This window comes from Eutrigla gurnardus, assembly GCF_963514095.1.
Source record: "Eutrigla gurnardus genome assembly, chromosome: 17".
NCBI lineage: Eukaryota > Metazoa > Chordata > Actinopteri > Perciformes > Triglidae > Eutrigla > Eutrigla gurnardus.
The window spans coordinates 2,131,241-2,144,952 of record NC_139928.1 but is presented as its reverse complement, the minus strand read 5'-3'; the positions used below and the strand labels follow the sequence as shown (position 1 = coordinate 2,144,952).

Genomic DNA, 13,712 nt, shown 5'->3' with positions numbered 1-13,712 from the left:
AAGTCACCGAGGACGACGAGTGGTGTGCCATCATCAGGGGAGCAGCTTAGGAGGGCTCCATCTCATCTAAAAAGTCACCGAGAGGACGAGGTGGGCGATAGATCACTATGATGTTGAGCTTGAAAGGAAGGGTGACAGAGACGGCGTGGAATTCAAGTGTAGATCGGGGTAGGTGGTCCAGAGGAAGGACCTGGTAGGATCATCTGGGTGAGATGAGGAGCCCAGTTCCTCCTCCTCACCCTGTTCATCTTGTGGAGTGTGAAAACGAGTAGGCAGTTGAAAGGGCAGCTGGCAGTGTTTTCTGGGGTGATCCAGGTCTCCGTAAGGGCCAGGAAGTGGAGAGTCTGCAGGGAGGCATACGCTGAGATGGTGTCCGCCTTCTTGACTGCAGACTGCTGAGATGGTGTCCGCCTTCTTGACTGCAGACTGGCAGTTCCATAGCCCCCCTAGTACTTCAAGTTCCGTACCGGTGGAGAATGGTGGGTGGCAGAGAATGGTGGGTGGCAGAGATTGGATGGGTTACAGCCTTGAGCGATGGGTCTCTGGCGAAATCTTCTCCAGTTTGATGTCCTTACTGGGATAGGACACATGGCTGCGACGGGAGGTGGTTGAGATGTTATGCCTACCTCAATGGACTTCCTCGATGGACTCCCACAGATAGACTCCCTTTGTCTTCGTTCGGCTGTCCTGATGCTGCAGCTGACGCTGTAGTGACAAGCTCTTAAGTGCTTGGTTTGCCTCATGCGCAGACTGAGGCCCCTCCCTCCAATCAAGTCTATTCACTACAGCTCCCAATCTCTTCCACTTTGTTATAATCCCACTGACAGTTGACTGTGGAATATTTAGGAGTGAGGAAATTTCACGACTGGACTATCACAGTTCCACGCTGGAATTCACTGAGCTCCTGAGAGCGACCCATTCTTTCACACGTTTGTAGAAACAGTCAGCATGCCTAGGTGCTTGCTTTTATACACCTGTGGCCATGGAAGTGATTGGAACCCCTGATTTTAATTTGGATGGTGAATGAACACTTTTGGCAATATAGTGTATGTAAAAAAACTTGTTTCTACTCCATACTGATGTGGACAGTGATTCCAGCCTCCCTGGTCTCTTTGGTCCTCTTGGTAACACAGTTAGGTTCTGCCCCTCAGGGGCAATTGGAAACAATATCCAGGTACGATGGCGGATGTTTATATCATGAATTATGACGTAATGTTGCATCTACTTTGTTATATCTATGCTAACATCAGTGTGCATCAGTCAGAAGTTTACAAATTGTACACATAGTGGCTTTTACATTTGATAAAAATGTTTCATAAATAAATTATTGTAACCAAGAAATGAAGGCCGAAGCTGAAATCAGTAGCTTGCTGTAAAGTGCCTCATTTTTCTGTATTCACATCAAACACAAAGAGACTGCATACAAATCAATGAGCCAAATAGACCATAATGCGAATGAGACATGTATGCAAACCAAACAAGGTTGCATCTGTATTTATTTTGAGATTACGTTATTTGGAGTATTGATGGAGCAGCTACAACTTTAGTATAGTCTAGCATTTGGTGGGAACACGGCATTAGATGCAGACTGTTTTGTATTTGGATTGAAATTAACAAAGCTGAACTAACTCTTAAAATGTCCCCTTCTTCTGACAGGGTGTAACGGCAGCTCTGGACTGGCGTGAGCGATGAACACCCAGAGGTCCTCTCCCTGCCGACGGAAGTCTCGCTTCACCTTACGGAGCAGAAAGAAGAAGGATGGGGTGATACAAGGCAAGCTTCGCATCCGCTCCATACCCGGAGCCTTCCTGGTGCTGGGGGTCATTGTAGTGGTTGTTGGCACCGCCTTGGCCGTGGCTGGATACTGGCCCTACCGTATATCAAGATCATCCATCCTGGAATCTGTAGAGGGGGAAAGTGTCTCAGAGTCACAGATGTCTGGCTGGACTCTGGGAGCTAAGGGTCTTCGATCCACAGACAGCCTCATTCACAGTGAGCGCATGAAACTACTGGGACCTGTCATCATGGGGGTGGGACTCTTTATCCTCATATGTGCAAACACAGTCCTGTACGAGAACAGGGACAGAGAGACCCAGATGCTGCTGGCTCAAATGCGAAGTGTAATCTGCTCTGTGTCTGCTGCTGTTCCCTCAGCAGACCTAAAAGACATGGCAGCAGCCAACTCGATGGCCAAACGCTACCAGTTTGTAAGCAGTTTACCGGCCGCCCATCTCAACATCCTCTGTCTGCAGCAGGTGGCCAGCTCTGAGCCTCTGCTCCAGACCAGAGAACAGGAGGACGGTGTGGAGGGCATCCACCAGAAATCTGTTCTCCACCACAAGGAATCAGAGCCTCCGCCATCCTTCCACTCCTCCCACTCCAACTCATGTAACTCCAGTCAGATGGACTTAAACATACAATCTGGTGCTGATTGTCTGGTTCAATCCCCCCCACTAGTCAACTGCCTAGTGTCTGCCAGCTCTATGTCCACCCTGGATGAGGTAGATACCCCAGCTGTCCAGCCGAGACGCTGTCACAGTATGAGCTACAGGACTAAACCTTATACACATCAAAGTGGTCTCCAGGATGGACTCCACACTCCAGGAAAGGATGCTGAAATTAATGCCACGATGAAAGAGGTTGGTTCACAGGTTTGTGTAAACATCCCTTGGCAGATTATGGATCCTGCAGAGGATCAAACTCGCCGAAGCTGGCCTCGACTAGACCTGGGTGGCGGGAGAAGGTATCTGAAACTAGAGAACAAAGAGGACTCAGTGGACAAACTGCTGGACCAGTTAGAGCAGCAGTGTTATCAGTGGGATAAGAGTTTTGGCTCTGGGCCTTTCCAGTGATTGGGAGTACTTCTGGATACAAACAACCAAGGATTATAATGATAGTTGCCCATGGATTCCAAAGCCTTGGACCAGCCGGAGTACATTATTTTCCACAAGGATCTTCCAAAACTTGATCTCATTCTCAATCTTAAATTGAGTAATGATACCCAGAGGTTATGGTCTTTATATCCAGTTGGATGTGGCTAATGTTTTATATATATAATTGAAGGTATATACAGACCTACACTGTCACAGCTGAGAGAAGCAATTCGGCAAACTGTTAACCTCTGCCGGTTGTGTTGGGAGCAATGCGTGAGAAACTTGTATCTTTATGCCAAAATGGGTTTCCAGGACACTATGTGCATAACCTATTGAAGGAGCGATATAAGGGGGATTGTTTTCACTGTGTTATCAAGTCTGAACCAAACTACCTGGACTCCAGAGTCCATAAAGTGCTGAAAGCTCTTGACAAATGCAACTAGTATATAAAAGTGGGATTTCTTTCCCCATCATCCAAATGCAATGCATGGCAGTGATGTAGTCTGCTACATCTTAATACTTATGCAGAGTAATGTCACTGTTGGTTTTATGTGTATAACAAGTAAAAATAGTTAAAGGACAATTCTGGTTTATTACAACTTCAGCCATTATTTCTACAGTATCAGTTAACATTGCACTCTCCAAGCTGATTGCTGAGATCTGAGAAAACAACGACATCGAGAGGCAAAGCCCTTCCTGTGTTCCCAATGGGAAGTCTCAGTGTGTCGTAGGTTTTTCATCATTTTGGTTAGTTAAATGACCTAAATGACCTAAATGTTAGTGTGAAAATGCTCAGTGAACTACATCTCTGGTCTCACACAATGTACGTCACCAACACCGCCGTTAGCTTGTATTACTAGCTTGCTAACTTAGCTAGGTACGTAACCAATGTGGCGCTCAATGTTGATATTGTGGCAGGCCGCCATAAATAAATCAATGTATGGGAAACACTGCTGTTGTTAGTGTGAGTAACGTTACATCCTGGTACCGACCACACAAAGCGACCTGTTGTTAGTGTGATTAACGTTACATCCTGGTACCCAACACACAGAGAGACCTGGGGCCTTATTTATAAAGCTTGCGTATGCACAAAACGGGGCTGGAAACGTGCGTACGCCACATTCCACGCAAATGTTGTGATCTATAAAAACCAAACTTGACGGGAAATTGTGCGTACCCGTAAGCAAACTCTGAGGCATGCGTACCGGTACGCACTTTCTGGAGACTGGAAGGGAATCAGCAGTAAACGTGAGAAGAACTATATATTTTTGATGACTCGCACACATTTAATTACACTCCATATCACCTCCGTTAGATCTGCGTTATCATGATGAACTCCAGCAATGTTTTTGACGCTTTTAATGAGTGATAGTTTTTTTCATGTTAACACCTTCTTTTAAAATCTGACTTGTATCTTAAATCAAAATAATTTTAAAATATTGAATCAGCGCTGTCACCGCAGGAGGAGGAGACGGCCCAAATGCATGTAATACAGTATACAATAAATACCTTCCATTAGATTACACAGCGGGAATAACTAAATATTCTCCTTATTTATGTGCATATATCATCAACGCACATACATACAGCCATTAAGTCATCGTATAATTGTTACACTTATCCTCGTTTTTAAACCACAAGAGCGCAGAGGAAATGCACTAAAATGAGTGGCACGCTCGTGCGCGCTCAGTCGTGGAGCGTGGAGAGCGCAACTTTACCGAACTTCAGGATGCAGACTCCACCCGGCAAAGGTGGTAGAGACCCCAGCATGATGAGCCTCGGCCCCCTGCCCGACTGGAGGGGTATCAACAGGGCGCAAGAATCCGTGAGGATGTCATGCTGCGTTTGTAATATAAGGAAGACAACAATCAATGTTCATTGTAAACGTATTATTTTATTAATCACAGTGCGCGTTTGCCGTTGTTCATCTGCAACGTTGTTGATGGCGGTGATTGTGTCTCGCTGAAGTTGCTGGATGGCATCAGTGAGCACCCGACCGCTTGATGTGCCATGCGCCCGGGGTGCACTGCTGCTTTGCGCCGGACCCGGACGCTGTGCCGAGGGCCCGTCACCGTCACCCTCCTCACATCACCCTCCTCACCGTCACCCTCCTCTACGCCCAACGCTGCAGACTCTGGAAGGGCAAAAACTATTTAACGTTTTGTTTTATATACAATAAAAGTTTAAAATCTGTTTACCCTTATACCTCTGGTCTCAGTCGCGTCTGTGTCTCCCTCCTTTTCAGACACAATCCCCGTCAAAGTCACATCAAAATCAAACCTCCTCAAATACTCTAGCAATACATTAAATCCATGTTAGGAGCGGAAAGATGTCATTTACCTTCAGATCACCGTCTGCTCTGTCCCACTGACACCGTGGACAGCAGCAGCAATGTGTTGCCACTCGCACTGCGTCTTTTTATTCGTGATCCCGCTGCTGTGGCCACTAAATTAAATTATTGTCCGGGCCTCCACCTCCCCAACAAGTGTCTCTATCTCCGTTTCTGAAAAGTTACGTTTCTTTGCTTTTTTTCTGACCTGTCGCCATGATTCACCACACAGAAACGATTGCATGCCGGCTCAGTAACATAGTAAAATGTGGGCGTGTACAGGGCGGGATTCAGGTACGCACACTTGTAGGTGATCCTGTGATTTATAAAGGGAACATTGCGTACAGCTTGCGTGCGCACAGTTTTATAAATCAGATTTTTTTTTGGCGCACGCAAACTTTTAGTAAGGATCCTACGCACAGTTTTATAAATGAGGGCCCTGTTGTTTATGTGAGTAATGTTGCATCCTGGTACCCAACACACAGAGAGACCTGTTGTTAGTATGAGTAACGTTACATCCTGGTACCTAACACATAGAGAGAGAGACGCCACTTAACTCCCTGAAACGCTTTACTAGTATGGATCCACAGTCTGAGACGTCAGCACTCAACATGAGACATGAGAATTCATGGTACAATTCAAACTGGAAAAAAATGTATTTGTCTCTCACCTTTGACTGCTGTACATATTTTTTCCAAAATCAGATCCCATGATGGTCCATCAGAAGGGCCTATATAGACATAGCCTTTCTATAGGGCAGGTCAATAGTCTTTAGGTGACACGCACCCATGGAGAGGCAGGGAGAGAGAGGTAGATTTAACAAGCTAACGTTAAGTTTGATAGATTGTAGTTTAAAAGTATGTTCACCATTAACGTATTTATCTTTTGAATAGTGTTGCATGTTATACTAGAAAAGTATTGTGATACCCTGCAGTTAAAAACAGTACTATACTACTTGTATTAGTAGGCTATCGGTACTTAAAGTATGACAGTGAGTCACATGGATGTGTGACAATGAGTTGCATGGATGTGTGACAGCGGGGCAGTGATCCTGAAATGATCCACAAGAGGACGGTTACAACTTTGCAGCAGTCAGAATCTAAAGTCCAGGTCCAGATTGTTTCTGTATCGGTATCAAGATATTTAGGCAGGGTTGCCTGCCCCCTCTGCTGAAAATAATCCTAGAGGAAACACTGGAAAGTAATATTTTTTTCTTCTTCACTGGCTCAGTCGATCTCTCTAGCTGCATTGTCCCTGCCTGCACTTAACTACGTAACAGCCTATGTACACGCGAATGCCACACCGTTGATGAACATTCCATTTAACAATCCAGTTACCGGTGTGTTTTCAAAGATGAAGCGCTTCAAACCTGACTACTGTAAGAGTCACCAGTGTGACTATGGATTAATTAACCTGTCTGACTTTGTTTTAGTCCTCACTCATTTCCCAGATCTCAGCTATCTATTAACTTGGTGATTACAGTTTTATTATTGCTCATAAGAAGGATGGTCAAGAGCCAAGTTGTAAACAGATTGATCCTGATAATAATGAAGGAGTATCTCTTTGTGTTATCTTGTAACTTGTGTTAACTTCCAACCTCCTTTGACAGAGATGGAATGGATAAATGGCTCCTGTTAGATTTAGTGAGTTGACCTGTGTCATAGAGGGAAGAGAATATAAATTACAAGCCCCTTTTAGACTGCCTTTTCGTTGCAAGAGTATTCCGCCTTTATTCTGCCCCGTCGTCAGTCTAAACGCTCGCCAAGGCCGAAAGGTGTAACCGAATATTACGCCTCTGAGATGCCAACGGAGGTTGTCACAGAGCTTGCCGACGGCAGATTTGACGAGCTCAAAAGCAGAGATCCAAAGAAGATAAAACGCCTTGTCATGTTTATGATGCACAGCAAATTAACTTTGAAGAGTCGTGTATATGCAAGACAAGCAAAAGATCACCTTTCTTAGTTGTTTTGATGCATTGAGCTAATCAGATTTCCGACGCTCATTGAATATGTATTTTGACTCGCCTTTCCGTCATTACGGTGTCTAAAAGGGGCTATACAGTCTCCCTCGTCCTCCCTCCCCTCCCTTAACACCATGTGCGGAGGCCCCTCCATGTTTGAAACAATTGTCTGGTTTTCTCTGTCTGTGCTGCCTGTTTTGTATGCCGTGTGTGACACATTGTGTTCTATATGTATACAAAGCAATACGAACAATCAATAGCTGTGTCTTGCACTGTGTCGACCACAGAATTAAAAAAACATGCCTGTGATGCAAGTACAAGGCAAAGCAGCTCCCATTTGCTGTTGTCTCATTTATTCAAACTGTCAATGTCACCTGGATTGATATGTATGCAGCATATAATCATCACGCTTCTGACGACCCCTCTCATCCGTAGTTCTCAGGCTGTGAACAACCAGCTGGGATCTGGACCCTTTATCACCCAATGAATGAATATGCAAAACATTTAATTCTTTCCTTTTCCTGCTCCAGTATTAGTTTGATGTTTTGAAGCAGTCCCCATCATCAGGATGTTAGGGATGGAGTAGTGGGAGGAATTCCCCAGCTGCAATTATGCTCAGCAGAGCCTCCTGCATGCTCCAAGTTTTGCCTTCTTATTAGATTTTATGGTTCCTTCTGGGCAGGTATGCAGTCCCTTGCCATCTCTTTTCATTTAAATGGTTGTTTACAAGATGACTTCTGGGTTTCTAGCAGCTCATAAAGCTACCATAAGGCTGGCAGCACCTCCTCCCCTCTGCAGCAAACGCACAGGAAGGTAGAAGATTACGTGGCTGCAGGAGGGCAAATATCATCTAGCTCAAGCTACGGCAACCAAACCGGAGCAGGTTTTCTGGGATTAGGGATCATTAGTGGACTAGTACAATAACCCACTGAGTCACCAGAAATACTACTCAGTTAACGTTACTATTAAGATTTTTATGCTTTTATTAATTTACACATTTAAATTACATATTTACATAATTTGCACCTGATTTCCACATCTTCCTCCTGAAATGTTTATTCATAAAAAAGGAATGTTCACAATGCCGGATTAAGACGCAAACACACCTTGGTCTGTTGGTGGGAATAAATTATTGTAGAACCAGCACAGCTTTGATTTGCTAGAAAATGGAAATAAAGTTGTATCAGAATAAAGTGGAATAAAACCACATGGCTGGAGGAATGTATAACTACATTCAACACAGGCATGTGGACGTTGTGCCGTGTGTTTATATTAGTCACTCCCACTAGTTGCGCCAGAGAAAAGGTCGGGCTTACCTCCATGTAGACACAAACGGGGTTTCATTCATCATGGCTGAAATAACCACTTTTGCTACTTTTATTGCTGCCGTGAAACCAAATGCCGTCCTGTCTGAGGCCACGTTTACACGTTTAAAAAACGTGAACCTTTTTCCTTTGTGTTATAAAAACTCCCCACTTGTGCCTATTATGTTGAAAACATTGTTGTTTAGACACCCCCTGCTCTTACATCATCCAGAGTGCTCAGTGGATTTCACCAAGCTGGATTCACTGGATCTAACAAGACACACGTGGGCTTGTTTACCACAGCTGGAGGAACCCAGAATAAACTATTTAGCTGTGAGCAACAACCAGATTGAAAGAATGCTGAAATAACTCCATAATGATGGTGATCAGTAAAAAGTGTGAAGTCATGCTTTGTTAGGTCTGTCTGCAAGACGACAAGCTAACAACTTTTAAAATGCTTGTTTTCTGAATGGAGTTTGGATTGATCTCCTTCTCACCCCTGGTGGGGTGGTATCTGTGTCATCCTCAAGCTCGGGTCCTCTACCAGAGGCCTGGGAGTTTGAGGGTTCTGCGCAGTATCTTGGCTGTTCCTAGGACTGCACTCTTCTGGACTGAGGCTTCAGATGTTGTTCCTTGGATCTGTTGGAGCCACTCTCCCAGTTTGGGGGTTACTGCCCCGAGTGCCCCCACTACCACGGGGACCACGCTAGCCTTGACCTTCCACATCTGTTCCAGCTGCTCTTTCAACACTTGGTATTTCTCAATTTTCTCGTGCTCCTTCTTCCTGATGTTGGCGTCAGCTGGGATCGCCACATCTATCACCACCACTGTCTTCTGCTCTTTGTCCACCACCACTATGTCCGGTTGGTTAGCCAGGAGCTGTTTGTCAGTCTGGAAGCTGAAGTCCCACAGAACCTTGGCCCTGTTGTTCTCAGTCACCTTCTGTGGTATGGCCCATTGGGATTTGGGTAATTCTATTCCATACTGGTTGCAGATGTTCCTGTGTACTATCCCAGCCACTTGGTTGTGCCTCTCCATGTACGCAGATCCAGCTAGCATCTTACACCCTGCTATTATGTGCTGGACTGTCTCAGGGGCTTCTTTGCACAGTCTGCACCTTGGGTCTGATCTGCTCTGGTAGATCCTGGCCTCTATGGCTCTTGTGCTTATGGCCTGTTCTTGTGCTGCCATGATTAGTGCCTCTGTGCTGTCTGTCAGTCCTGCATTTTCCAGCCACTGGTAGGATTTCTTGATATCAGCCACTTCCTCTTCCCCTACATGGTACATGCCATAGGGGCTTGTCCCTCCAGGTTGTCTGCTCCTCCTCCTCCGCACTCTCATCAGGGTTCTGCTGCCTGAGACATTCACTTAGCAGTTCATCCTTCTGGGCCATTTTTTCGATGTAATCTCGAATTTTCGATGTTTCATCCTGGACCGTGGCCTTGACGCTCACTAGCCCTCGGTCTCCCTCTTTCCGCTTAGTGTATAGCCTCAGGGTGCTGGACTTGGGGTGGAACCCTCCGTGCATGGTGAGGAGCTTTCTAGTCCTGATATCTGTGGCTTCTATCTCCTCCTTTGGCCAGCTTTTGATACCAGCGAGGTATATGTATATATATGTGTGACGGATGTGGCTCATGTTGAAACTTGCTCCACAAACCACAGATGACGACCAGGTGGATTACAGGACTTTTATTCTGCAACACAGCGTTTTTCCAGTGGGGAATGACGAGGGAATCTGCAACACAGCGTTTTTCCAGTGGGGAATGACGAGGGAATCTTCAGTCATGGGATACACACACATTGAAATGCTTCGTCATACTGAGTTTCTTTTAACTAAAAAGAATACAAATCGAATGTTTCAACACAAAACAGCATTATTGAACCTTGCTGTGATCGTATAGTGGATATATTGTGTGCAAACTACATCACATTACAATGAAGGTGAACATAAATAACATGACAGCATTCACAGTTAACAGGCTAGTCAAAATCTTAAGCTAGCGAGGATAACGTGGGCCTTTTAAACCAACGGGTAAAAAGGCAACTCACACCAAAACAAAACAATCATACAATTTATAACATGAACATATTACAACAAAATATATTACCTGCAACACAGCGTTTTTCCAGCGGGGAATGACGAGGGAATCTTCAGTCATGGGATACACACTATGAATGAGTACAATTAAGCTAGTTTAGCTTAATATAAGGTTAACTTAATCACTGAATATTTTTGGAAACTAACAAATGTGGTCTCTGGACTAATATGAGCTACTATTGTAGACCTCTGTGCCCATTAACATCTTTGTGTTAATCATCCTTGTATGCAGTTGCACCATGCTTCACATTTTGGTGTGAACACAGCATTAGTCTCTCCACAGCACTGTGTATGTGCTACACTCATAATTTTTCTGGTATAGAGCAAAATACCCTGGATGGTTTTTATCCCATTAAACCCTTCATAATAGTCTTGGTCTGCATTAAGCACAGCACCAACAGTGCTCTTACTTCATACATACACTATATTCAAAAGTATTCACTCGCCAATCCAAATAATTGAAATCAGGTGTTCCAATCACTCCCATTGCCACATGTGTATAAAAGCAAGCACCTAGGCATGCAGACTGTTTCTACAAACATTTGTGAAAGAACGGGTCGCTCTCAGGAGTTCAGTGAATTCCAGCGTGGTACTGTGATAGGATGCCACCTGTGCAAAGTCCAGTTGTGAAATTTTGTCGTTCTTAATATTCCACAGTCAACTGTCAGTGGGATTATAACAAAGTGGAAGCGATTGGGAACGACAGCAACTCAGCCAAGAAGTGGTAGGCCACGTAAAATGATGGAGCAGGGTCAGCGGATGCTGAGGCACATAGTGCACAGAGGTCACCAACTTTCTGCAGAGTCAACCGCTACAGACCTCCAAACTTCATGTGGCCTTCAATATGAGCTCAAGAACAGCGTAGAGAGCTTCATGGAATGGGTTTCCATGGCAATCAGCTGCATCCAAGCCATACATCAGCAAGTGCAATGCAAAGCGTTGGATGCAGTGGTGTAAAGCCGCCACCACTGGACTCTAGAGCAGTGGAGACGTTCTCTGGAGGGACCAATCACACTTCTCCATCTGGCAATCTGATGGGTTTGGTGGTTGCCAGGACAACGGTACTTGTCTGACTGCATTGTACCATGTGTAAAGTTTGGTGGAGGGGGATTATGGTGTGGGTTGTTTTTCAGGAGCTGGGCTTGGCCCCTTAGTTCCAGTGAAAGGAACTAATGAATGCTTCCGCATACCAAGAGATGTTGGACAATTGAATGCTCCCTTGTGGAAACAGTTTGGGGAGAGCCAGACGTCCAACTCCGACGGTGGACCGACATCATATTAAACCCTATGGATTAAGAATCGGATGTCACTTAAGTTCATATGCGAGCCAAGGCAGGTGATCGAATACTTTTGGACAGCAAACAGCAAAACGTGGTGCCAAGTCTCTTCAGCTAAGCCGAATCGTGACAAGCTGGTGTTGGTCTCGTAGAGGGCCTGCTGAGTGCTGAAGGGACCGTGGTCTGTGGTGGGATCAGAGTATAGGTGAAAATGCTTCAAGGATGGCCAACTTTGAATGTCCAGTGTGCTCTCCTAAAAACTAGGTTCCCATGCCACTAAACTACATCTACAATTAAGTTTGGAGTGAGCGTACTTGGTCATGGATTACGCTTCTCTTGATGTATCACAAATTAGTTTCAAAGAGTCCTGGAAGTCCACAAAAACAAAAACACAGAACTTTAACCAGGAGACTGATGTTAGTGTAGTGAACCAAGAAGTTTAGTTGTGTTTTGTTTCAATTTCATGGTAATTTTAAGTCAAACCATGATTATTAAGTTAAGACATTTTTCTGTCTAAACCTTGTTATGTATTTGTGTAGTGTGTTTTGTTTTGTCTGATAATCACGTTTTCAAACTGTGTAAAACTGTGACCATGTCCTGGTTGCATGGGAACGTAATTTTGTAGGAATGTTTTGTGTTTACAAGCAGCAACCACCAAATGTAACAAATTATACATTGAAAAGAATATATGGCACCTGAATAAACAATTCAGGGGCATAGAATGATCCTGTGGGGCTTATGATACACATAATATTTGTGGGACAATGTTTAACCTGAAGATTCAATTGTATTTCTTCTTTCTTTTGGACTTGTTTAAACACCCCTAAACCTCAGGGGAATAAGTTACAAGGAACGTGTCTATCTGTAATGAATGGCTGTAATTGAAGATGCAGCCAGGATTATTTAGGCTGGTACATTGGTGCTGCTCTCCAGTAGTTTATAAAGCCAATGCATTAGTATCTGGCAAGCAGCTATACATGAAAAGTGGAATCTTAAGACATCATGGACTCAAATTCCACTGCTAGGCTGACGACACCCGGCTGTATCTCAACACCACTCCATCAACGCAGCTCCCCTCACAGTCTTTTGTCAACTGCCTTCACGAAATAAAAACCTGGATGTCATCCAACCTACTTCAACTCAACAGCAAAAAAACTGAGCTCATGGTTGTAGCACCCAAGGCACTGCTCCAGAAGGTTGTCACCATATTATATCCTATATTTGCATCTAACAAATTGACAAATGTTTATGGGTTTGAACTGTATTTTGTCACTATAACAGACCTAGCACTTACCTAACCATACTCGTAACAATAGCCAACATGCTAGCAATTAGCATTAGTGGTCAGCGATTAGCATTAGTATACTTCCAGTGATTAGCGTTATCCCGTTGATTATCATATGCTCACTGAAAGGACCACCATGGACGGTAAGTCCAGTTCTATGTTAAAGTAATGTAGACTAAGTCCAGCAGTTCATGTGGTGCTTTTTAAAGTTCTGCAACCGTAGCATGGAATAAGCAAGCTAGCTAGCTAATGAATCAGCCCCTAAATGAGGAAAACTGCACACCTTAATGCTTCAACAGAGAAAATGCCTGTGCTGTGACACTGGTTATATAAAATGATCCAATGATAGACAATACTGGACGGGTCTCCACCTGCACATACTTTTCTCTCCTTCATGCATTTTTAAAATTTCCAGGCTAGAGACACTTGAGCCTAAATGCTGGGGTTAAATTATTCTTTCAAGCGATTTGAGACAATTATCTCAGTTGAAATGGTTAAAATTCCCTGACAGTCACTGTGTAAATCCTTGTTGGTGTTTAAATGACAACTCCTCATTACATGTCAAAATTGTGTCAACATTGCATGG

General features: G+C 44.3%; 1 protein-coding gene across 1 annotated transcript in view; it reads left to right on the top strand.

Moving 5' to 3' along the window:
* tmem200b (transmembrane protein 200B) overlaps nt 1-3,895 on the top strand; it is a 70,954-nt gene extending 67,059 nt beyond the window's left edge. The window contains exon 2 of the mRNA XM_084032624.1: nt 1,657-3,895. Within this exon, the coding sequence (XP_083888750.1) occupies nt 1,689-2,852 (1,164 nt within the window). The 5' untranslated portion in view covers nt 1,657-1,688 and the 3' untranslated portion in view covers nt 2,853-3,895. The remainder of the gene's footprint in view (nt 1-1,656) is intronic.
* Nucleotides 3,896-13,712: the final 9,817 nt, after the last annotated feature.